This window comes from Macaca mulatta, chromosome 4, assembly GCF_049350105.2.
Source record: "Macaca mulatta isolate MMU2019108-1 chromosome 4, T2T-MMU8v2.0, whole genome shotgun sequence".
Taxonomy (NCBI): domain Eukaryota; kingdom Metazoa; phylum Chordata; class Mammalia; order Primates; family Cercopithecidae; genus Macaca; species Macaca mulatta.
The window spans coordinates 148,162,398-148,187,792 of NC_133409.1; the positions used below are offsets into that span (position 1 = coordinate 148,162,398).

A 25,395-nucleotide genomic window follows, 5' to 3' on the forward strand; every position below is an offset into this window, starting at 1 on the left:
ACAGGGCAGGGCTCAAAGCCAGGTCCCCTCTCCCAGGCCTGACTCCTGGGAGACTGCCTGCTCAAATTAGCTGAGTCAGAAGTGGGACTTGAACAGGTCTCTGTTGGGGACCAGAAGGCCTGACTCTGGGAATTCATAGGTCTGACAGCTTCTATCCCTAACTTCCCTGCTCCCACCCCTTCCTTCATTTGCAATTTGTCCCATTCTTTCAGGACAGGGGTGCTGATGGGTGTGAAGAATACCTTTGGGTGGGCCCCCAAGCCCAGTAGTTGTAGCTTGTACAATGCACTGTTGGGGGCCCAGCCCAGGTTCAGGCCTGGGTTTGAATCCTTGATCCACTAGTTACCTCACCTCCACTTACCATGTCAGTTATTTACACCATAGTGTGAATGAGCCCATAAGACCTTTTCGTGGCTGGCGTGGTGGCTCACACGTGTAATCCTAGTACATTGGGAGGCTGAGGAGGGTGAATCATCTGAGGTCAGGAGTTTGAGACCAGCCTGGAAACATGGTGAAACCCCGTCTCTACTCAAAATACAAAAATTAGCCAGGTGTGGTGGCATGCGCCTGTAATCCCAGCTACTCGGGAGGCTGAGGCAGGAGAATCACTTGAGCCTGGGAGGTGGAGGTTGCAGTGAGCCGAGATCGTGCTGCTGCACTCCAGCCTGGGTCACAGAGTGAGACTCCGTCACAAAAAAAAAAAAAAAAAAAAAAAAAAATCCTTTTCCTGAGAAGTCATTGTTGGGGGGAGGAGGAGCAGACTGGAGACACCCCCGGAGGGAAGCAGTTTCCAAGTTCTGTACCTGTAAGAGCTCAGAGGGATCCAGAAATCATTTCTTTGAGTCTTTTATTCATTTTGCAGTGGAAAAGCTAAGGCTTGGAGAAGGGGGCGCTGCACAGCATGGGGGTAAGCATTTGGACTCTGGAGCCAGGCAGCCTGAGGCCTGACTACCCTGGCAAACTGCTTAACCCTTCTCTGCCTCGGTTTCCTCATTTGTAAAATAGGGATGATAATGGTGCCAGCCTCATAGGACAGCATGGGGATGAAGAATTAAGGTCCAGCTAGGTGTGGCGGCTCATGCCTGTAATTCCAGCACTTTGGGAGGCTAAGGTGGGCAGATCACCTGAGGTCAGGAGTTCGAGACCAGCCTGGCCAACATGGTGAAATCCTGTGTCTACTAAAAATACAATAATTAGCTGGGCGTGATGGCAGTTACCTGTAGTCCCAGCTACTTGGGAGGCTGAGGCAGATGAATCGCTTGAACACGGGAGGCAGAGGTTGTAGTCAGTGAGATTGCACCATTGCATTCCAGCCTGGGTGACAAGAGCGAAACTCAGTTTCAAAAAAAAAAAAAAGAGTTAAGGTCCAAGAAGGCCTAGCATGGTGCCTGGCACACAGTCAGCCCACAGGAAATGTCACAGCACAGCTTGTAGCTGGGCCTGAAGTCAGCATGAGGGACTCCGCTGATGCGGAAGAGGATGGAGTGGGCAGGCAGCGCCAGACGGTGACCTTTAAGGCTGATCCCGGAGAGTTTTCCGCCATCTGCTGGGCCTCTGTGTCTTCCTGCCGCGAGCGCAGCACTCAGTGTTGAGACTGAGCAGACAACTTCGGGTCATGAGAATTTCTCGCTATCACGAAATGGGGCGTGGGGAGGGGGAGCAGAGGTGGCCTCTGCGTGCCACCCCCAGCCTGGCGGTGTGAGTTCCCTAGTCCCATGTCGGGCTGCACGTGCCCTCTAGGCTCTTGGCTGCTCTTGAGCCGGGACTATGGGTGTGGCCCCGGGGGAACACTGGCTTAGATCTCACAGGATGTTCTGTCGAGGACGTGGCTTCGTGTCTTTGGGTGTTTTCACTACACAACCAGGAGGAACTCTAGAGAGAGCCCACCCACCCTACTGCAGCCTGCCCATCTTGACCAGGCCAAGGAACCTGGAGGCAGTTTTGACCACCGTGTTTCTGTTTGTCAGCTCACCCTGCAGGCTGCACTTTCAGAACTTGTCCTGGACATGACAACTCCTCATGGCCTCCACCCCCATAGTCTCTTACCCAGCCCATTACAGAAGCCCGGTCTTTCCTCTCCCTGCCTCCAAATGGCCTCTCCACAGCCAAACCTTCACTCAGCAGCCAGAGATCTTTCTAAAACCCAGAAGGAATCCACTCAACCCTCTGCTTAAACCTTTTATTGGCTTCCTGTTGCTCTTCGATTAAAATGTGAACTCCTTTCCTGTCTGAGAGGCCCTGTGCTACCTGATGCCCCGATGTCCCTTTGTCTCTCCGGGCACTGCCCACACCAGTCATACTGTTTTCTTTATGCTCCTTGAAGACACCATGTTATTTTCCAACCGCAGGGCCTTTACACCTGCTTGCCTCACTGTCTGGAGTCTTCTCCTCCCATTCTTTGAAGCCCGATCTTTCTCATTCGGCCTTGAGCTTAAATGGCTTATCTTCAGAGAAGCTCCCCGGCCCCTGGCTATTCTGTCTCTTTCCCTGTTCTTTTCCTTGATGGCACTCATCACAGTCGTGGTCATGAACACATTTGTTTTCCTTTTTGCTATTGGCGTCCCCTCTAGCCCAGGGGTTAGCAAACGATAGACCAGGAGCCAAACCTGGCCCGATTTTGTACAGTTCATGAGCTAAAAAAGGCCTTTATGTTTTAAAGGGTTGAAAAACAAAATAAAAAGAAAAATAATGTCATGATACAGGAAAATTATGTGAAAGTCACATTTCTGTGTCCATAAATAAAGCTTTAATGGGAACACAGTCATGCCGATTCACTTACGTCTTGTCTGTGGCTGCTGTCAAGCTACAAGCACAGAACTGACTAGAGGAGACAGAGACAGAGCTGGGCCCTGCTAGGCTCTACGCCTCACCTATAGAACTCCCAGCTGATGCGGGCCCATGGTGGCCCTCAGGAAACCCTCACCAAATGGACTCATGGTGGGATGAGGAACGGGAAGGAGACCTCAGCAGCTCTCATGTCTGCAGCAACAGCTGGACTGAAGTCTTGGGAGCTGAAGTCTTGGGAGCTCCCTGCGAGCTCCTGGCTGTGGGGATGGGTGTGGCTGGACCTACCTTACCAGTGGTAGTGGTAAGTGGCACTACCAAGCCAGTGCCCTCTAGTGCCCACTACTGGTGGCATCCAGGGTCAGCTGGATGTGTTTCTTTCCCCCCAAAACACCTTCTCCAGGTCCCCACTGACTCAGGGGATTTTTCACCTGAAGCTTTGCTGCTTGTTAAAGGGGATCACCATGTACCATTTTAGGCGGTCATTAGAGATTTGTCCCAACAGAACTGTAAATGTTGGGGGGGTGGGGGATGAAAGAGGGACCCTCTCTAAGAGGTGACTGAGGTGAAATAATTAGAACATTTACATAGCACTTACCCTGTGCCAGGCTGGTCCTAACCCTCACAGCAACCCCAGGGGCAGGTACACAGTTGTTATCCCTGTTTTGCAGAACTGAGAACTAAGGCACAGAGAAGCTAAGCAACTTGCCGAAGGTCACACAGCTAGTAAGTGGTAGAGCCCGGATTTGAGCCCAGGCCATCTGAACCTGAATCTACCTTTTTCCACCACTCTGCTCTCCTCCTTCTTGACCACCAGCTTAGGGGTGAGTTTGAGACCTGGCCTGATGCTTACTTACTGCATGGCCTCTACAAGCCTCAGTTTACTCGCCTGTGAAATGGATGTGATGATACCCAGTTGGTAGAAGCGATAATGTGCCCAAAGCCCTCAGGAGGTGCTCAGGGGAGGCTGGGGATACAGAATAGAATTTGATAGACGCTGGAGTGCTCATGCGGTGCTGGGGAAGGGGAGAAAGGGTTGTCTGAAGTAGGTCTTGCTGAGGGTGACTGTCAGGGGCAGTTCTCCTGAGGGGAGGGCAGAGAAGCCCCCTGCTGAGATAGTCTGTCTTTCCCCCAAACCCCTACTGTGGTGAGAGCCTGGGAAGGGGAACCTCCAGACCAGAGCCAGACCCAAGCCTGAATAGAGAGGCAAAGGGACGTGGAAGGAGGGGAACCCTGGCATTGGGCAGCCCCAGCAGCCCTAAGGGGAGGCTCAGAGCCCCCCTGGCTACTGGCAGTCAATCATCTGTGTGCCCTTGGGCAGGCCCTTCCCTGTGGAGTGGGGCCAGTGGTGTAGAAGTTGCTTTGCTCTAGCGGCTCTAAGCCTAGCGGCTTGTCACAATCACGGGGGAGTTCAGGGAGCATTAGATTCCTGGATCCCCAGTGGGCCGATGAGACTGGGAGTCCAGGGTCTTTGTTTGGACACTTAGTAGCCTCAGTTGGCCACTGACCCAGATGCCTCAAGTCCTTGGTTTTCTTCTCCAGGGAGTGCCCCACCCACCCTGCAGTCCTCTCAAGCCTGCTTCCTCCAAGGGGCACCCTGAGGTCTGGGAGGGTTTGGAGTGGAGGCAGGTAGGATGTCAGCTTTAGCATGCGGTGACTGGATGGGCAAACAGGCTCATTCCTGCAGAGTTAAAAGGCAAGTGTGGAGGCCTTTGGGGGCCTCTGGGAAGACCTCCTAGAGAGGCTTTGGAGGCAGGCCCCATAGGCTCCTGGAGCCCAGGTAGGAGCTGATGGGGCCTCTGGATGTGATGTGTGGCATTATGGAAGGGCTGAGGTGGGGGCTGAGTCTGGCGGGGGGTCCTCAAGTTCATGACTGCTGGCTCTGGCTTCTTCTCTCCCATCTGGAACTCAGTTTGTCCATCTGTAAAGAGTCATGCATGTATTTGTTCATTTACTGAACCTACTGGCCATCTCCTCCATGCCCGGCTCTTCTAGAGCAGCAGTCCATCTCAGCTGCACATTGGAATCACTTGGGGGAGTTTAGAAAAGCCTCATACTCTGGCCCATCTCAGGAATTCAGATTTAACTGAGATTGGGCCTGGGCTGCCCGAGTGATGACAGCTGCGTTCCAGGTGCATTCGAAGTGAACTTGATCACGCAGGAAGCACACGGGTGAGCCCTGCCCTGGTGGGCTTCCACACTGGAGGGAGAAGGCAGGCAGTGAGAAGACAAAGCATGTAGTGCGCATCGTCAGGGGAGCAGTGCCCTGCAGAATCACAAAGCAAGGAGTGGCTGGAGAGCCGCACGGGAGGGGATGTCAGTCTAGACAGGGTTGGTGGGGAGGCCTTGTTGCAGAGCGTACTTTTGTACAGAACCTGAATGGAGTGGAGGGGCCGTCCTGTGGCTGTGAGGAAGAGTGTTCTAGGCAGAGCAGTAACACGTGCAGAGACCCTGGGGGCAGGCCTCTGCTTGGCTGTTGATCTGAGCGGGGAGCTTGAGATGCAGGTCTGAGACAGTCCGGGGATCAGGGAGAAGGCCTTCAAACCCCTCCTCATCCTTCTTGCTGCAGAGGGTGTCGTGGGAGGACAAGTCACCAGGTCTCTTGGGACCCCTGTTTCCTCACCTATAAAGTGGGCAGATGGTCCCTGAGCAGCCCTTGTGAAGCCACAGAGGTGAGAGCCCCCTGTGAGAGGCTCATTCTTCCCCTGGGCTCCCACCCTGATGGCTTTTGCCCACTTGGGCCTTCCTGGGCCTCGTCAGACCCTAACCCATTACTCCCCCTAGCCTCCAGCCTGAGGATGGACAGAGTTGGGTGCTGGAGACCAGAGAGAGGAAGGGCCAGCCAGATGGGGATCCCCGAGGGGCAGTAATGTGGTGGCTGCCGCGTGGACCCTGGGGCCAGCTGGCCTGGGTTCATACGCTTGCTCTGCCATTTGTTGCCTGGGAGAGCCTCTCTGTGCCCCCCATTTCCTTGTGTGTAAAATGGGGATGCCTGCAGCACCCACTTAACAGGCGCTGTGAGGATGAAATGCGTGCACAGCAAGGCCCAGGGCAATGCCTGGTGCGTAGACCATGGAGTGTGGAACAGAGCACCGGCTCTGGAGGCTGCATGTGGTAGGTGGTGCAGATCCCGGCCCCAAAAGTCTGACCCTCCTGAATCTCACTCATCTCAGCTGGGAAATGGACAGAATCACGTGCACCTTTCTGGGTGCGGGTGAAAATCACAGTGGGAGCTGGTAGTCTGGCGGGCTTACACAGGGCCCGGTCATGTTTGTCCTCATCTCCTGCCAAAGGAGCATCCAAGGGGGCTTTGAGGGGTATGGCCTGAGTCGTGAAGGGTGGGGGGCATGGTGATGGGAAGGGGCACATCACCGCATTGATCCACCGATGACTCTGGTAGGTGTGCCGGAGCCTCCTTGCATGGGGACTTATTGACCTGGGGTTCTCTGGCCCTTCATACTGTTGGGTGGCCTTGCTGCGGGCGCTGGGGTGATCTCTGGCTCTCTATGCAAGGCAGGGTTGAAGGTCTTCCCTTGCCAGTGAAGCCACCTGTGGCCCAGGTCCTGCTTTCGGGGCCTGCCTCTGCTGCCGACTCGCTGTGTGACCTTGGGTAACGTGGCTGCCCTCTCTGTAAATGAGAGCACAGGATTAGGCAGGCTCTGAGGTGACCCACTCCTCCTCACCCGGTCATGCTCTGTGCTTTCCACGGCCTGCCTCCTGCCCTGCTCGGGCCATGTCCTCCTGGAATGCCGTTCTTGCTGCCTTGTGGGCAGTTAGACTGACTCGAATCCAGCAGGACTTAACTGACCTTCCCAGGGCATGTGGGGGCTCTTGCGGGAATCATGTCTCTCCCCACAGTTCCTGAGCACCTTGAGGGCAGGATTGGGCTGAACCGCTCTTGGTCATCCCCTCAATTTCCAGTGCCTGGCCCGGAGACAGACAGACAGACAAACCGGGGAAGCCGCCAGCCCGAGGCCTGGGTGTGGAACTGAGGGACAGGATGGTGCCCACAGCAAGGGTGGACCCCCATAAGTCTGCAGGGTTAGCCCTGCCCCCCCCCCGCCGCAAGGAAATGTGTGCCTTCATTTTTCTCCCAACCTACTAAACTAGCATTTTTATGACCCAGACATGTTGGAAATGAAAGGAAGGCAAATTCTGCTTTATATTCCAATTGACCTTTATGCTTGCCAGTCGCTCGAGGCCTGGGCTGGGGGCAGTGAGGAGAGGCAGGGCCGGCCTTGATGCTTGGTTCCATGTGGAGAGTGGTGGCCCACAGCGCTATTGCGGGTAGGGGAGCCGGAACACAGTTTTGCCCCCTCTTTCCCTGTCTGTCTGTCCTCAGCTCCCTGCCTCCTTCTGTCTGACTCTGGCTTTCTGTTCCCCTCTCACGTGTTCCACCCCATCTCTTTCTTCCCCCTGGCGCCTGTTGGACTCCCTTGTTGTCCCACACCACCCACACACAGACAGTGTTGGGCTCCCTCTCTGTTTGGGTGGTGTGGGACAGCCTCAGCCTTGGTGGCCTGTGGTTAAGGGCTGGAGGCAGAACGGCTGTCAAGCCCACCTGTTCCTTGTGGGACACATCCCAGCCTCTTGCCTACTTGGCTGCCCACCTGCTTGCCCGCCTGCCTCATACCTTGATTACGGCTTCGGGCATCTCAGTACTGAGCACTTCCTGGTGGGCAACCATCCCACCCAGACCCCTCCCTCCGACTCAGGGTGCCCCTCAATCCCACACAAGTCTTGGCACTGCTCAGGGCCCTGCTCTCCTTGCCTGTGGGGGTGAGGAGGGCTGGCTCTGCAGACTTCCCAGGGATGTCGGGAGACCTGGCCGGGTGCAGAGCTTCAAAAGGGAAACTACAACCTGGGTTCAAGCCTCGGCACTGCCACCTGGCTCTATGGCCTTGGCAGACCACTCACCCTCGCGGAACCCAAAGTCCAGATCTGTAAAATGGGTAGAGTGGCTGCATTAGCTGGAACAGCAAAAAGTGACTAGCTCAATGCCTAGCACATTGTAGGCACTGAGGAAACAGGAGCTGTTGTAAAGTGGGCCTGCATGTGAGGAGGAGGCTGGATTCTCCTTCCTGTCCCTCCTCTCATTCCTTTATTCCTGGACCTCAGTTGTCTCCAGGCCTCAGTTTCTCCCTGGGGTCTGCTGAGAGGTGGTGCCCCAGGAGGAGGGATGCTCTGCTCAGCCCTGGCCCTGGCCCAGCACAGGTGCCCTGAGCGGGGATCCGCCTCGAAGGCGCTGCCTGGTCCTGGTCTCCAGCCAGCTACAGGGCGGAAGAGGGATTGAAAAGTCATCAGAGTTGAAATCTCCTGGAGAGGGAGCTCTGGCTGGGCAAAGCGGGGCCCTAATGGGAGCGGACAGAGGTAACACTTGCCTCATTCTCTGTCCCTGGGGCTGTGGCTGAGGGGAGGATGGGCAGCATCAACCTCTGTCAGGGCCCTGTAGAGGGTGGTGTTTATGTTCAGTGCAGTCTCCTCCCTCCGACCCAGCTCAGGCTCTGGAAGCTGGCAGGGAGTCCAGTGAGGTCCCCACAGCAGAGCAGCTGGAAGAGAACAACCCTTAATCCCAGGGAATGAATTCCAGCTGGGAGACCGTAGCCAGGGAAGGAGTCTGAGGCTTAGGACTGGGGGGCGATGTGTGAGGGTGAGTGGTTTCCGGGGTCAGGTCTGTTCTGAGAGGAGACTTCAGCAGGAAGTGAAGTGTGCGCAGCTCTCACCATGCTGCCTTTCACTTTATTGAAAATGAGTGGCATGTTCAATGTGGGTCTGTCATGAAGGGCTTTCTCTCTTTTACCAAGGTGTACATATATCTTAATAAATGATTTTAAACATATGGAAAATTATAGAGGATAATATAATGGATTACCCTGTACCCAAGACCTGGCCCACATACTGATATCTTCCAGTAACAGTTTCAAAACTGTTTAAGAAAGAAAACTTTGCAGGCTGGGTGCGGTGGCTCATGCCTGTAATCCCAGCACTTTGGGAGGCAAAGGTGGGTGGATCATGAGGTCAGGAGATGGAGACCATCCTGGCTAACACAGTGAAACCCTGTCTCTACTGAAAATACAAAAAAATCTGGCCAGATGTGGTGGCACGTGCCTGTAGTCCCAGCTACTCAGGAGGCTGAGGCAGGAGAATCACTTGGACCCAGGAGGTGGAGGTTGCAGTGAGCTGAGATTGCACCAATGCGGTCCAGCCTGGGTGACAGAGTGAGACTCCATCTATACATACATAAATAAATAAATAAATAAATAAGAAAAAAACTTTGCAAATATGATTGAAGGCCCCTGCATACACCTCCTTGCCCTCTCCCTTCTCTTCCTCCTTGGAGGCAACCACTGCCCCATCCTGGAGATATCTTTAAATCTCTTAATTCCTGTGCACTTAAAAAATGCAGGCGGGGCACAGTGGTTCACACCTGTAATCCCAGCACTTTGGGAGACCGAGGTAGATGGATGACTTGAGGTCAAGAGTTGGAGACCAGCCTGACCAACATGGTGAAACCCTGTCTCTACTAAAACTACGAAAATTAGGCAGGTATGATGGTGCACGCCTATAATCCCAGCTAGTTGGGAGACTGAGGCAGGAGAATCACTTGAGCCCAGGAGGTGGAGGTTGCAGTGAGCTGAGATCACACCATTTGCACTACAGCCTGAGTGACAGAGTAAGAATCTGTCTCAAAACAAAACAAAACAAAAATATATATACATATCCCCACACATAATATTTAGTTTTATTTTGCGCGTTTTCTTTTTTTTTTTTTTTTTGAGACGGAGTCTGGCTCTGTTGCCCAGGCTGGAGTGCAGTGGCCGGATCTCAGCTCACTGCAAGCTCCGCCTCCCGGGTTTTTTACGCCATTCTCCTGCCTCAGCCTCCCGAGTAGCTGGGACTACAGGCGCCCGCCATGTCACCCGGCTAGTTTTTTGTATTTTTTTTAGTAGAGACGGGATTTCAACGTGTTAGCCAGGATGGTCTCGATCTCCTGACCTCGTGATCCGCCCATCTCGGCCTCCCAAAGTGCTGGGATTACAGGCTTGAGCCACCGCGCCTGGCCGCGTGTTTTCTTTTTTTTAAGAGACAAGGTCTCCTCCCTCTGTCACCCGGACTGGAGTGCAGTGGTGTGATCATGGCTTGCTGCAGCCTCGACCTCCTGGGTTCAAGTGACCCTCCTCCTGCTCGCCTCTGGAGTAGCTAGGACTATGGGCACGAACTACCACAATCTGGCTAAGTTTTAAACTTTTTTGAAGGGACAGGGTCTCGAACTCTCAGCTTCTAGTGATCCTCCCTCCTCAGCCTCCCAAAATGCTGGGATTACAGGCGTGAGCCACTGTACCTGGCTTATCTTTTGTGTTTCATGCATGATAAAAACAGGATCATGTTGCACATGTTCCACTTGCTTTTTCGGCTCAGTGCCACGTGGCTCTGTGGTTGCTGTGCTCATTTTCTTTGTTGTGTAATGTTCTACGGTATGACCATGCCCCTGTCCAGTTACTTGTCCATCCTCTGGTTGTGGGCACCCAAGTGATTCCACAGTGATCTTTCTGTTTCTACAACATCCTTGCCGACGTGTCCGTACGCTCTGGGGGAGCTCCTGGCGGCGCATGCCCAGGTGTGGCATTGCAGGCCCGGGGGGAATTGGGGGAGCTCCTGGCGGCACGTGCCCAGGTGTGGCATTGCAGGCCCAGGGGGGAATTGGGGGAGCTCCTGGCGGCACGTGCCCAGCTGTGGCATTGCAGGCCCGGGGGGAATTAGGGGAGCTCCTGGTGGCGCATGCCCAGGTGTGGCATTGCAGGCCCGGGGGGAATAAGCCTGCAGTCTTTCTCAGTGCTGCCCCGTTGCTCTCTACATTCTGCGCAGGGAATGGTTTCCAGTCCTGCCTCCCTGTTGGAATCCCCCAGGGCCTGTTAAACACAGGTTTTCACAAGGTGCCAGGGTCTATTAATATAAAATGGGGGGTGGGGAAGTCAGGGAAGGCTTCCTGTAAGAGGAGAATGAATGCTGAGACTCAGTGGTCAGGACACAGTGAGCTAGGTTGAGGGGTGCTGGCTGGCAGAGAGGTCATTCCAGGAGGAGGGAACAGCCAGGACAAAGGCCTGGAGGCCCGGAGAGAGGGCGTGATGTGCTCGTGTTTGGAGGTTGGCTGTTCTGCTCCTGGGAGGCTGCTGGGGCTGAGGGGGTGATGTGGCAGGAGCTGGGGACATGACAAAGGTGTCTTCTTGCCCGAAGTGGTAGCTCCTGACAGCCAGGTCTCTGGTTGCAGCTGGAAGGAGGTTTATGAGAAGCCTGAAGTGCGAGGAGATGTTAAGTGCCTTATAAGTACTTTGATTATTTTAAATTCCTTAAGTGGTTTTCTAAGATGGTCCTAAGTATCCCAGGGACACAGACACAAAATCAATTAGGAAAGTGCAACAAACCCAACAGGGGAAAAGAAGGGGAAGCCAGGAGCCCTCTTACCTGCCTTCTCTCCCTCCCTCACCCCCACAGGACCTGGCCAGGACTCCCTCCCTCACGCCCCAGGCCCTGTGCTGAGGTCTCGTGGAGGGAAAGAGTGTGCGTGCTGGGGAGGGGTGCCTGAGTGTCTCCTTAAAAGATGGGTTTCTCTCCTGAATGAGCCTTTATTCAGTGGCCTTGGAGGAGACTGGGTTCCCCAGGCCTGGCTTCCTCAACCCCACAGATGCAAAATCTTTGGGCATTCTTTTAAGTTACGGTATTACTGTTTGAATGTATCATACATTCCCATGGTTCAGTCTTCAAGGTATCAAGAGACACGCTCCCACCCCAGCCTGGCCCTAGAGGCAGCCATTATTCCCTGTGCACACTTCCAAAGAACCTCAGGCCTGCACACGGGCTGGGCTGCATGTTGCACGCTTGCAGAGGCTGGGTTCTTTGGAGATCCTCACCACCGACCTAGCATAGGAAGGGGATTAAATGCATATATATGGCCCCGCGTTCTGCCACCTCTATGCCCCCCAAAGCTGCAGTGCCTGCTGGGTGACCTTGCAGCATTCCCAGGGACATGCTTCGTCAGTGTGTAAGGACCTTTTTCTTTGTGTGGCTGCGTAGTGCCCCTGTTTCTGGTCTCCACATAATGGACATTAGGTGGTTTCCAATCTAGGCTCTGACAGAGCTGCTGTGGAAGTCTTTGCATGGGCGACTTTGCACGTCTCTGCAGGACAGACTCCTCCCCACAGAGGGCTGGATCAAAGGGCAGATGTGTTGGCAATTTCCCTTGATGTGGCCACCTTGCCCTCCTGCCAGAGAGGGGCAGGACTGATCCAGTGGTGCCCTGTGGCTGGGCCTCCACCTCTGCAGGACATGCCCAGAAGGAGGCCCTGTGGCCGATCCCGACCTGGCCTCATGTAGCAGGTCAGGGATTCGTCACCTCTTTCCCTCCCTCCCTCCCTCCCCCCTCCCCCCTCCCCCCTCCCTCCCCCCTCCCTCCCTCCCCCCTCCCCCCTCCCCCTCCCTCCCTCCTTCCCCCCTCCCTCCCTCCCTCCCTCCCTCCCTTCCTTCCTTCCTTCCTTCCTTCCGTCCTTCCGTCCTTCCTTCCTTCCTTCCTTCTGTCTTTCTTTCTAAAGAACTTTTCTTATCTTTTTCTTTTTGACAGAGTCTCGCTTTGTCACCCAGGCTGGAGTGCAGTGATGCGATCTCAGCTTACTGCAACCTTCGCCTTCTGGTTTCAAGCAATCCTCCTGCCTCAGCCTCCTGAGTAGCTGGGATTATAGGCGCCTGCCACCACGCCTGGCTAATTTTTGTATTTTTAGTACAGACCAGGTTTTGCCATGTTGCCCAGGCTGGTGTTGAACTCCTGACCTCAGGTGATCCACCAGCCTTGGCCTCCTAAAGTGCTGGGATTACAAGCGTGAGCCACTGTGCCTGGCCTCATCACCTGTTTCTTTTGTGGATCTCCACAGAATCTAGAGGGATGAATCACACGTTTCTATTTGTTTTAACAGAGAGATGTCAATATAGGAAAACAAATCTCAGTTCCTAAAAGAAGCGAGGCAGAGAACCTACTGGAAGTTAGCAGCAAGTACCTGATTCAACCATGACCATTTTAATCTTCATGAGAGATTAAGTTAGTGGGTTTGGTTCCAGTTTGTACAGTTGTATTCATTAGGTAAATGTTTACTGAAGATCTGCGACAGGCCCTCAATTTTGCTGTTGAACAAGGAGGTGGGTTTTTCCTTTGCTTTTATTTGCTTTCCAGTTCAATTAAAAAATGCATATTTTATGTGAACCTTGGGAATTAGCATGTGAGGATGGCCCACGGTTTTCAGGACTTTCAGATGCCTGCTGTAGGTGGCTTCTGGGCATTTCTTAGAGACTGCAATGGGACAGAGGGCCTGGTGGAGAACGGTAATAGGGAACTCAGGGATAAATCCCAATAGTTCACAATTTACAGCTTTCACAGTCACTTCTTGATCATTCCACACAAGAGTCCTACAATGTGATCAGGACAGCTTACAGATGAGGAAACTGAGGCCCAGAGAAGTTAATGTGTGGGGGGCCACCTCAGCCAGTTAGAATCAGAGCCGGACTTCGAATCAGGGTCCCAGGCCCCCAGCACAGTGCCCTGCCCCTGCACACACCTGAAAGTCATGAGTGTGTCCTCCTAGTCCAGCAGCTCTTAGTGTAGGAGCCTATGGGTGCTTTGCAGGCTGGAATCAGGTCAGCCCTTGCTCTATCCCATTAAGCACGGAACAGGCAGCCATGGGTCCCTCTGTGAGTGGGACTTGATGTCCCTTAGGCCCTTTCTGTTGTGCTGGTTATAAAAGCCAGCATGTTTGTCGCAGGTTTGGAAGAAAACAGAAAAGCGTGAAGAAGCAAATTGAAATTGCTCACTCATTCTGCTATCCAGGGTGACAGCCTTGATGCGTGTGTGTATTTCCTTCCAGCCTTTCTTCTGTGTAATTTACCAAATTGAGATCACAACATCTATATGGTTCTGTAGCCAGCTTTTGTCCACTAGACTACAGTGGTGAGCATGTTCCAATATCCTTGATTAGTCTTTGAAGACTGGCATTCATTCAATGGCTAGGTCATCACCCATGGGGGGCCCTCGCATCTTTCATGTACCACGTCTCGCTGGTGGCTGGATGTGAGGTCTTGGGGCTGCTTCCCTGGCTGCATCTGTGCGTTTCCAGTGGCCTCTCTCTCCATGAGGAGATGCGATGGTGCAGCCTTGGGTGCTGGGTGGTGAGGAGCAGGAGGTGGGAAGCCCTACCTAATTGGAGCAGTTATCCTGGGAAAGACAGGTGCTCAGGTGAGCTCCCCGTGGGGGTGGGTGAGGAGGTGGATGTGGCAGGTGGAGTGTAGGAGGTAGCCAGGTGTCCCAGGTGATACTTGGGGTGCTGAATGAACTGCAGGCATGGGAGCCAGGGACCGTGGCTTCACTTCATGCATGCTCAGGATGAAAGCCCCCTAAACCCCGGAAATTCAACTCAGGGATTTAAATCCAATGTGGCAGCTGAGGGAGTGGGTGGGCAGGGAGCCAGGCTGGCAGGGAGGGATGACCTCACAAGTATCCTTCACCATGGACAGGTGGGGTTCGTGGCAGAGGGGCCTGGTAGAAGGACGCAGATACCCCTGAGGCTCCCAGGTTAGCACGGCCTTGGAAGCCTTTTTGGACTGGCCCAGCCTGTCTCGCCCACCTCATCTTCATTCCCTCCCTCTGGCCCTGCCATTTTCAGTTCTGTTTCCCCTGAGGCCAGTCTCTGAATCCCCCCAGCTTCCCATCTGCTGGGCCTCTGCTTCTGATGGTCCACCTGCCCCGAAGAATGCTCTGTCTGCCTTTTCATTCCTTTACATTTTTCTTTAAAATGGAGGTACAACGTATACACTGTAAGATACACAAATTTCAGGTGCATGACTCGTTGAACTTTTATAAATGCATGTGCCCGTATCAGACAGAGAACATTCTCATGAGCCCCTCCTAGTTCATATCCTCTCCTCCCCAAGGATAATCAATAGCCTGATTTCTAACTGTGTACTGGTGTCGCCTGGTTTTGAGCCTCACGTAAACAGAATCGTGCAGCGAGGTTTTTATGTCCGGCTTCTTTTGCTCACATTGTCTGTGAGAACCCCCTGGAGTTGGGTCTGTTGGTGGTTTGCTCACTTCTATTGCTCTGTACTCTTTTATTGTATCATTGTTTGGGTAATTCATAATTTATTTACCCTTTCTGCTGCCACTGGACATTTGGGCTGAATCCAGTGTTTGGCTATTATGAATAGAGCCGCTCTGAACATTTGTGTCCTTTAGTGGATGTAAACGCTCGTTTCTCATATACATATTTTAAGTGGAATTGTTGGCTCATAGGTTGCATGAATGATTAGCTTTAGGAGGTACTGCCAATCATTTTCCCAAAGAGACTGTACCTTCTTGCCACCTTTCTTTGCTTTGGTAATCCCACATTTGTTCTGAGGCCCTTCTCCAATGCCCCCTCTTCTGCTATCCTGAAGAGAATAACCCTGGTCACTGGGGTGTCAGCTCTATGAGGCAAGGTCGTGTCTCTCTTCTTCCCTGCTGTGGTCTCCAGTGCCTGGAACATAGTAGATGTTTAATAAAACGAATGGTTGGATTTATGTGTCTGGCGTGTGCTAGGTGTTTTCACAGGTTATCTTGTGCGAGTCACCATCTAGGAAGTCAGTATCACTGGCCCCATTTTACAGGAGAGGAGACTGAGGCTTGCTCAGAAAGCAGTGGAGGCCTGCGGCGCTGCCTGTCCCTGAAGCCGGTGCTCATTCTGCAGTTCTAGGCGGCATGTGTTTAGAATTTCTTGCTCTTTTTCAGCTCGCCCACTTTGATTTCACTCGGCCTCATATTCTAGTCCGGGGGTTGTTGAATTAAATCTCGTGGGTGACCCAGTTAGTTTGTGACCCAGCCAGCTCCTGAAGGATCCGTCAGCTCTTTCTTCATTCTGAGCCTGTGCCCCAGAATCAGGGATTTCCAGGTTGGACAAGGGTGGTGAGGCCGCAGAAAACCCACTTGTATATAATTAAAGCCCTCTTCTGGTGCGGCCAACATTGGTACCTCATTTTTACCTTTTCAAAGTCCCTTTCCACTGATTGACCGTCCATGGAGGTCACAGTCTGGCCACTGTCGTTGGCATTCTCTGAGTGATAACAAATGGAGCCCAGGGAGGTGTGATGTGTCCGCAGTTCCTCCTGGAGCCTGAAGAACTAGGGTGAGAACCTGGAACTCCTCCTCCAGCCTCGCGCTGTACAGTTATTTAGGGAGGGCTGGGAGCAGGCAAAGGATTGGAGTTAGGCCCAAAACCCAGCAAGGCTTGTCCCAGGGCCCCTTTGGGAAGCTATAAAGGCTCTTTCAGAGCATCGATTTACTAAATGGTCTTTTAGAGGCCTGAAAGGTTTGCCGAGTGTCTCAGGGCAGACCCCTGGAGGCTGCTGTCCAAGGTCCTGAACCAGGGCCTCGTGGCTGGGAGCGGGGGAAGGGGCAGCAATTTGGGCTTGGGGTGCTTATGCTTCCCAGAGGATGCGCTCCTGCCAGTTTTGGTGGGAGCTGGGCATGTGGCCGGGCAGACGGTGCGGGTGCCGTGATATTTTAATTGAAGCCTGGAGACACGGTTGCTCTCTCTACTGCGCTAACAATGTAGGGAATAAATAATTCAGCAGTGGCTGTGTTGTGCCTGCTGTCCTCACCCACGGGGGTGGCCACACGCATGCACACACACACACACACGCACACACACACACATACAAGCTGTGGAGTGGGCCAGGAGCTGCTGTTCTGGCTGGTGGCTGGCCCAGAGGCAGCACGTTGCCATTTAGGCAGGGCCGTGACCGTCTCTCAACCCTGGTGAATGGTGAATCTCTTTGCACCCAGACAACCGCTGAGGAGAGATTAGCAGAATCTGGGGACAACTGCTCTTGGGTGCAGTGATTAGTGGCACTTAAAGGTCCATTTGACCTCAAACCAGCCTGAGATGCTGGTGACCTGGAGAAAAGGCCCCTCTTAACGGACACGTTCCCTGGGCTGTGTTTTGAATGGATTCCATTTGATTCAGCAAACATATATGGAGCTCCAAGTTTGTGCAAGATACTAGAGCAGGTGGTGGGGATGGGCAGGATTGCCAAGTGAATAAATCTGGGTCCTTCCTGGATGGGGAGGTGTGACGGGCATGTGATTTGCCACAGCTTGAATTGGGGTGTGGGAGGGCTGTGAGGGGTACAGGCGAGGGTCTAGGGGCTGAGAGGAGGGTGAGAGCAGTTCTGATGAGGTGTGCGTGGGGCAGCTCTTGTCAGAGGTGGAGCCGGGCAGTGTCCTCAGGGCAGAGGGTGGGCACAGGTGGGACCTTGGGCTTGTCTGTGACAGAGATGTGGCATGTGGGAGGGTTGGGCAGGGGGTAAGTGGAGAGGGGCTGGGGGACATCAGGGGGCTTAGGTCAAGAAGGTGGACTTGATCCTGCAGGATGGTGCCTGCCTGGATTTGGGAGTTAGAAGTATTCCTTTGGGTGTGGACTGGAGGGTTGGTTACAGGGCAAGGCCTGAAGCTGAGAGAGTGATGAGGAGACGGATGGAACAGTTCAGCCTGGAGATGATGGTGGCCCGGATGATGGCCTTATGCATGGTGACATCCATTGGTTCATATATCCACCAAACAGTTGGTGAGCATCTTTTAGGAGCAGATGTTGGGTTGGGCTGAGAATGCAGCAGAGTGAGCCAAACGCACACCATCCTTGCCCACACAGAGCTGACCTTCTGGACACGGGAGAAAGACAGGAGACATGGTGTAATCATTTACATGAGTGGGGACAGGTGCTGTGGAGGGGACCTGCCCAAGGCCAGGGGCTAGAGAGTGGTGAAGGAGGGGAAGGGTTCTTGCGCACAAGGCAGTCAAGGAAGACCTGGGTAGGGGACTTTGGAACACAGACCCAGGTGAGTGAGGAAGGCAGCCCGGTGGCTGGGTGGTGTTTTGGGTGGCAGGCACAGCCAATGCAAAGGCCCTGAAGCAGGAATGTTTTTGGCCCATCTGAGGAGCAAGGGGGTTGCTCAGAGGGGAGGGGAAGCTGTAGCAGGGCTGGGTCAGCAGGGCCTGTGGGCTCTGAGATAGAGGAGGACTTTTACTCCAGGTGCAGTAGATAGTCTTGGAGGGTTTTAAGCAGAATGACACAATTAGACTTACGTTTTAAAAAGTGCTCCCCGGCTGCCATGTGAGGACCAGATTTGTAGCACTGTTAGAGCCTTCAGCTGCACCCTGCTGCCTTGCTTCTTCTTCCTCCCTTCTCCCGTCACTCCTCCCCGAGGGCCATCAGCCTCATCCCTGCTCCACAGAAAGTCCCCGAGGAGGCTTTCAGAGGGCTGGGCCGTTCTGCAGAGCCCCATCCTCCCTCCAAGTCCCACCCCAGTCCTCAAACTTCAGCCCAAGCTGGGACCTCCAGCTACTGCTAGATAAACCCTGCCCAAGAACCTGCGTCTGTTTTCCTTAAAAAGTGGGCATTTCGACAAATATCTCCCTACCTGGGTCAACGTTAGGTTTAAATGGGGGAACATGGCCAGGCGCGGTGGCTCGGGCCTGTAATCCCGAGGTGGGAGAATCACTTGAGCCCAGGAGTTCGAGACCAGCCTGGGCAACGTAGTGAGACCCCATCTCTGCAAAAACAAATTTAAAAATTAGCCAGGCGTGGTGGTGAGCACCTGTGGTCCCAGCTTATCAGGAGGCTGAAGTGGAAGGATCGCTTGAACTCAGGCATTTGAGGCTGTAGTGCGCTGTCATTGCACTGTTGCACTCCAGCCTGGGCAACATCTCTAAAATAGAAATAAATGAAAAGAAAGGAAGGAAGGGAGGGAGGGAAGGGAAGGAAAGGAAGAAGGAAGGAAGGGAAGGAAGAAAGGGAAGGGAGGGAGGAAGGAAGGAAAACAGAGAATGTAGGTAAAAGCTGTAAATGGAAGGCCATTATTATTGCAATTTTCAAAGCCAGAGGGAATGACCAAAGGGAATGGTTAAGGACAGACCCTGAGAGCAGTTGTTTAGCAACCTGTGACTCCCAAAGACGGTCCTGGTGAAAACATAAATGGATTCAAAGCTGCAGGGAAGAGAAGTTTGGGGAAGCAGATGCCTAGCAAACTGACAGAGGAAGTTAGGGGTATGGGAGCATCCCTGGCTGAGAGGTGCGGTGAGGGCATCTGTGTCACTCCTATTCTTGGTGTTTCATGCCCTGGGCCCCAGGCAAAGGAGGGAGCCAGGCAGGGGATGGGGTGGGGGGCTGAGTCCTGTTTTCACTAGAGGTGTTTCCTGAGCCTCTCCTGCCGCCTCCAACCCCTTCCCACCAAGAAGCTGGGGCCAGGATAGTTTCCAGCTGGAACCTGCCATGGGCACTAAAGTGTCCTCATTTTGGGGGAAGCTCACACTCCCCACCTTCCACACTCAGGCCCTTCTGTCCCCCACAGAGAAACTGGTGAGTCCCCCCAGCTGCATCAGATAAGACCCAACAACAGGGACCTCCCTCTCTCCCACCTCAGGAGGGTGGTTGAATTAACTGCCTTTCATATTTTTGGCAGAGAGCTGTCAGTGAGACCCAAACAGGGAATGCACTAATTGAGGGTCTCCTTCTGGGAAACCCCTCTGATTGGCGTCCAGGAATCATGGGTCTGCCATGGCCGCCAGCCTGGCATGGCTTATAGAGCTGTAAGCAGGGAGATGCTGCCTCCCTGGGGCGGGGGAGAGGAGGAAAAGAAAGGGCCTGTTTAATTTAATTCTGTGTTTTATCGCTCGTTGGATAAATAACCTTCATTAAGATGGAAGGTGGGGGGATGGACAGGGAGAAGTTTGATTAATTTCAAGCTGGTTTCTCATTTGTTAATTTTCTCCCAGTTCAGCAGGATTATTAAAACAAATTACAGGCACTGCTCTCTCCTCCCTGGGCTGAAGCAGGGCTCTCAGGGAGTGATCATGTACCCTCTTCCACTACGTTTATTTAGGTGCAACTTGGGGTGAGTGAGGAGGCCTCCCCATTTCAGAATCTCCGGGCAAGTCTCCTTTTCTTATTGAGAAACCTCAATAAGATCTGGACAATCTGGAAATGGAACAGGTGGGGGTGTGCCGGGTCTGGGCACCCTCCCCCAAGCAGTGCCAATTCCTGGGCAGGCTGGTGACTGAGGAGAGAGGCAGTGCTGCCAACTCCAGCCCATGGTGCCCCGGGGGCATCCTCTGGGCATCCCCAAGCCGGTGCCAGTGCCCAGCGACCTTAATCCTCCTCCATCCCCACTGCCACCTGGCCGCTGCCCATGTTGACCCCCACCCAGCACATCAGCTCTCGCCCACCTGGAGCTCTGCCCCTGCCCGGCTGGTTCTCCCACGGGCAGGACCCAGCTCTGCAGAAAGCTGTCCCCTGCTGGGGTGTTGGTGGGGGACAGCACTTTCCTGCCTACCGTGGGCAGTTAAGAGTTCCAGCTGCTTGATGGGCAACTGGGCAGGATGGCAAGATCTGGGGTGGGTTATGAACACTCTCGTGCTCCCCAAAATGCAGAGCATTTCCTTAATGCTGCCTTCACCAGTGCTGACTCTATGTGTGTCTTTGTGTGTGTGTTTGCACGGTTGGTTGTACTTACCACCAAGAGCCCTGTGAGTATGAGTCCAGGAGTGGCTCCTCATCCACGTGTGGGCACACCTGCCTGAGCCGCTGCTCCTGAATGTGTGTGGGGTGGGGGTGTATAGGGATGCTCAGTGCACCTGTGTGCCTGAGTGACCTTGCCTGTCTCAGAGCATGCCTCCACCGGCTCCTGGAAGGGCTGGATCCTGGCGTGTGTGTGTGTGCGCGTGTGTGTGTGTGTATATGTGTGGTCTGTGTGTGTCTCCTCCTCCCTGGCCCCTGCTGCTGTCAGCTGATACCCAGATGCATGGGACAGATTGTCTAGAGCTGCCCCCAGCCTTGGCAGACTGAGGGTGCCCATGGGGAGCCCTGTCTCTGCTTGGCTCCTTGCAGTCTGTGGGGCACAGGGTTCCCCTGGAGAGAGGCTGTCCCTTGTGGGCTCTGACTGTCACTCCCAGCCTGCCCTGGGGGGAACTTCCTGCTATCTCACCTCCAGGCCTGAGCTGGAGGAAGGCTGGGCAGAGGAGAGCTGCCAGGCAAGACAGATGGCCTGCAGCCTGGGCCAGGGAGGGGCACCACTTTGATCTCTGATGCCTTGGGGACTCACAGGCTGCAGGTGCTACCAGTCCAGCACCCAGGCATGGCGGGGAGGCTGAGGCAGACACATGCTCCAGGAGAGACATGTCATTTAAGGTGGGGCTGAGAAGGGGTATGGTAAGGGGGCAAGGAGCGGGGCTGCTGTGGCTGAGATGTTCAGCAACAACCTCTCTGATAATGTGACGTTCGATTAGAGATGTGAATGGTGTGAAGGAGGACATTCTGTGGAAAAGCCCAGTTGGCAGAGGGCACTGCACATGCAAACGCTGTGAGGCTGGCCATGCTTAGGGTGCTTGGGGACTGTCGCAGGAGGCCAGTGTGGCCAGGTCGGTGGGGGAGTGGGGCTGGTAAGAGCAGAGGTAAGTGAGGCAGTGGAGCCGACGCAGGGCCAAGGCTTTCCTTCAGTGTGGGAGGGCTTGGGACAACAAGTGGGTTTTTTTTTTATTTTGGTGGTTGTTTTTGAGACAGGGTCTTGCTCTTTCACCCAGGCTGGAGTGCAGGGGCGCAGTCGTGGCTCACTGTGGCCTCGACCTCCTGAGCTCAAGCGATCCTCCTACCTCAGCTTCCCAAGTAGCTGGAGCTATAGTTGTTCTCCACCATGCCTGGCTAATTTTAAATTTTTTGTGGAGACAGTCTTGCTGTATTGCCCAGGTTGGTCTTGAACTCCTGAGCTCAAGCAATCTGCCCACTTCAGCCTCCCAAGGGACACCATGGTTTAAGTGACGGTTGTGCCTGATCATGTGACCCACTGTGTCCCACATGTGTCCGTGTGCACATGTGTGGACCTAGACCACCCAGGGAAGGGGAGCAGGCTGCTGGGGAGGTGTACATGGAACAGAGAGTCAAAGAGCCTTGGAGGTCCTTCCAGCTGAGGGCACAGGCAGGGTCTCCATGGCTCCAGAGAACTTGGAACCACATGAAAGTGAGAGGGAGGCAGACTTCAGCTCAGTATCCTGAAAGCCTGGCAGCCGCAGGTGCTGGAATTGACTACTGTGTAGAGTGATGAGCTGCCTGTTGCAGGAGGCAGGCCAGCAGAAGCCAGAGGCCCCAGTCAAGGATACCGTAGGGGGTAATCCTGCCCTCCACAGCTAAGAGTCTATGGTTAAAGGCCCCCTTCCAGGAGACATGGGTGGGTTTGAACAGAAATCCGCTTTTGAGACTGGACAGCAGGCATTGTGGAGGTCTTGGAGGACTGGGCAGGGCTTTGGGCCCCTCTTTGAATGTACTCTGCAGATGCCCACTGTCTGCTGGTGCCCGGGAGGCCTGGCTGTGCCTGCTGACTGGGGTGGCAGGCCTCTCTGCAGGCTCTGCTCCAGAGGCAGCCCCTGCAGGGACCCAATGAGGCCTGGGTTGGTGGTGGCAGAGCTTTGTCAACCTTCCGCCTTTTATGAAGATTCTGGGGCAGGGGCCTGAGTGGGTGGGACAGGGTGGGAAGGGCTAAGATCAATGAGGGGTTGGCATTAGTGGGCCTGGGCTGCAATCAGCTGCTGGCAGCTGAGGACAGCAACTTCTCTCTAGTCCCCAGGTCCTCACGCTGAGTGGCGGGTAATAATTCCTACTGGGAAGGGCTGCTATAGGGGTGGCATGAAGGGAGATGACGGTGGAAAGCACTATCACAGGTGGGTCCCTGGAGCAGACCTGAGTGAGGGTTGCAGGCACTCTAGCTGAGAGGGGACCTCGAGGTGCACCGGTACAGGCGGGGAGGTGAGAGGGAGGGATGGGGGGCTGGTGCCAGTGCCTTCGTGAGCGGGAGACCTTGGTGGGCAGCCAGGAGATGGCAGAAGCAGATCCTCAATACAGGGCAGGAGCTGACCTGTTCTCTGCCACATCCCAGCACCTGGCACACTGTGGGCACTGAACTGGACATTGGAAGGTCTCTGCAGGCGTGGAGGGAAGTAGAAGGGCTGCGGGGGAGGCCCCCCCCCAAATCAGGTCTGCCATCCTTCCAGAGAAGCTGGGAGGTTGGATTTCTGGGCTGGGGATCATAGGAGGCTGCCACGACAGAGCCAGAGGGTCTCAGGTGATTCCATCCAATCCTTATTTCTCTGTGGAGGCAGCATAGTGTGATGGCAGGCAGAGGCTGGCTGCGAGGGTTCAAGCCCCGGCTCAGCCACTTATCAGCTGAGTATCCCTGGGCAAGTCCCCTCCGCAGTGCACTGGGCTAGGCACTAGCAGCTCTGTCTGCAACAGGTTTCTGGTGAGGCCTAAATAAATTAATGCATAAGCAGTGCTAAGAGCAGAGCCTGACACATCATAAGTGCTTGAGAGCTGTTAACTCTTATTATAGTGGCTGTTAGGATTATTCGATGAGAAACCTGGGGCACAGGAAGGAGGACCGTCTGCTTTGAGGTCATGCGGTGAGTTAGAATTCAGGTCTTCCCATCGTGGCAAGCTCACGGAGCTGCGGAGTGTGGCAATGGCAGAGGTGGGGTAGGGTGGCCTTCTTCTCCTGCTCTGGGCTGGGTCCCTGCCCTTCCTCGCCCTGCCTGTGCTGCAGAGGTAGCTAGAGAACCCACAGCACCATTGTTTTCTTGAAAGAATGGGCCCAGAGGGGAACCATGCAGCTGGCTTTGGAGAACTTGTTAGCCTTGTCTCCTGGCTCCAGGCCCTTGTGTTTTTGGTGTGCTCAGTGTCTAGGCAAGGGCTTGTCAACTGTTTGTCAAAGGAGGAGACCCAGGAGCCAGAGGGTTTGAGGGAGGGTCATATTTCTCTCCATCTCCATAGACATCCCAGTCCAGGCTGCTGTCTCCTCTCACCTGGACTACTGCAATGGCCTCCCGCTGGTATCCAGGGCCCATCCTGCCCATCATGCTATGTCTCCCATCCTCTGTTTTGGCCTCTCAGTTTCTTGAACCTGCCATGGGCCCTTGGCCACAGGGCCTTTGTACCCGCTGCCCCTTCTGTCTGGGATGTGCTTCCCTCCCCTCTTCACCTGGGTTTTGCCTACCTATCTTCCAGATGTCAGCCAAATGCTGCCTCCTCAGGGGAGCCCTCCATTGCTACACTGACCAGATCCAGGACCTTGTTCCAGGCTCTCATCCCCACCGCCTCTCGGACATCACGATTTTGTGTGTGTTGGCGTGTGGGTCTGGTGACAGGCCAGCTCTCCTGCTAGACTCAGTTTCACGAGCTCACAGCTTTGTCTGCTTTCGCTTACTGTGGCCTCCTGGTGCTTGCCGTGGTGCCAGGCTCATAGAGGTGCTCAGGAGGTATATTCTGAATGTGTCCATCATGGAGTGGAGCCATATTGCCTCCCCCCCTTGCCAGGTGCTAGAGGGAGTGGAAGGTTACCATGAGTACCTGTATGTGGGCCCCTTCCTGCGGGCACCACCAGAGATCAGGTCAGAGCCAGGGGCTGCCAATGTCCAAGGACAGCGTGGGAGGCAGCCAGGAATCGGCCAAAGATCCCTTGGGGTCCTTCTCACCCCTGGCTTCGGAGATACCCCCTGCAGGCTGAGTGCTCAGCAGCCAGCTCTGCCCCAGGGCCATTGAGGCTGTGCTGGGCGGAGGGAGGGGCCAGCCTCCAGCCGCCTGTGGTCTTGGCTGAATTGCTGGCTGCTTGGCCCATCCATTCCTCAGCTGCCTTATCCACACCAGGCCAGGAGTTTCCAAATTCTCTTTGCAAGCAGAAAATATCCCCCAGCAGAATCTTGAAGAAACCTGATGATGAGAAGCAGGTGAAAACCGACCATTGCTCAGGCTCGCCTGTTTGTAGTTGTCATTAATATTTATTTGCAGAACCTGCAAGATGACGGTGTGGGTGCCAGGCACTGTCCTAAGTCCCGGGGCTCCAGCAGTGAGCAAGGCAGATCTATCCCCTGCCCTCAGGGAACTGATGTGCCAACGGGAGGCAGACATTCCTCACTAGATGCGTGAGTGAAAGGTGTGGTGTTGCAGGAAGTAGTGTGTGGAAACAGACAGTGCAAAGGCCCTGAGGTGGGCTCCTGCCTGCTCCTGCCTGTTCAGGAACAACATGGACGTTGGAATGGCTGGAGCAGGGTGAGTGAGGGGGAGGGTGGTAGGAAGGGAGGCCAGGGGGCTAATGGTGCAGGTCATGTAGAGGCCTTGGGAGCTATTGAAAGACTGTGGTTTTTACTCTATGAGAAGGGAGCCTCTTTTCTTTCTTTCTTTTTTTTTTTTTTTTTGAGACTGAGCCTTGCTGTCTCCCAGGTTGGAGTGGAGTGGCGCGATCTCAGCTCACTGCAAACTCCGCCTCCCGGGTTCAAGCGATTCTCCTGCTCCAGCCTCCTGAGTAGCTGGGATTACAGGCGCCGGCCACCACACCTGGCTAATTTTTGTATTTTTGGTGGAGACGGAGTTTCCCCATGTTGGTAAGGTTGGTCTCAAACTCCTAACCTCAGGTGATCCACCTGCCTTGGCCTCCCAAGGTGCTGGGATTACAGGCATGAGCCGCCACGCCTGGCCGTGATGGGATCCTCTTTTTTTTTTTTTT

General features: G+C 54.3%; 1 protein-coding gene and 1 long non-coding RNA gene across 44 annotated transcripts in view; one reads left to right on the forward strand and one right to left on the reverse strand.

The window, feature by feature from the left end:
• The window catches only part of GRM4 (glutamate metabotropic receptor 4), a 135,895-nt gene that overhangs the window by 25,788 nt on the left and 84,712 nt on the right, over nt 1-25,395 (forward strand). For 2 of the 43 annotated variants that reach the window (XM_078000158.1, XM_028847664.2), the window contains exon 1: nt 20,845-21,038. The exons of 40 other annotated variants lie outside the window; for them this stretch is intronic. In XM_078000158.1, coding sequence (XP_077856284.1) covers nt 21,027-21,038 — 12 coding nt within the window. In that variant the 5' untranslated portion in view covers nt 20,845-21,026. Of the gene's footprint in view, nt 1-20,844; nt 21,039-25,395 lie in introns of those variants that run through there. One more of the 43 variants, XM_078000166.1, reaches the window with a different exon arrangement.
• On the reverse strand, nt 19,127-25,101 carry LOC144340448 (uncharacterized). Its single transcript, XR_013416556.1, has 2 exons — nt 22,780-25,101; nt 19,127-21,903 (listed from the first exon to the last, which is right to left on the reverse strand). It is a non-coding gene; the product is annotated as an uncharacterized LOC144340448 (long non-coding RNA).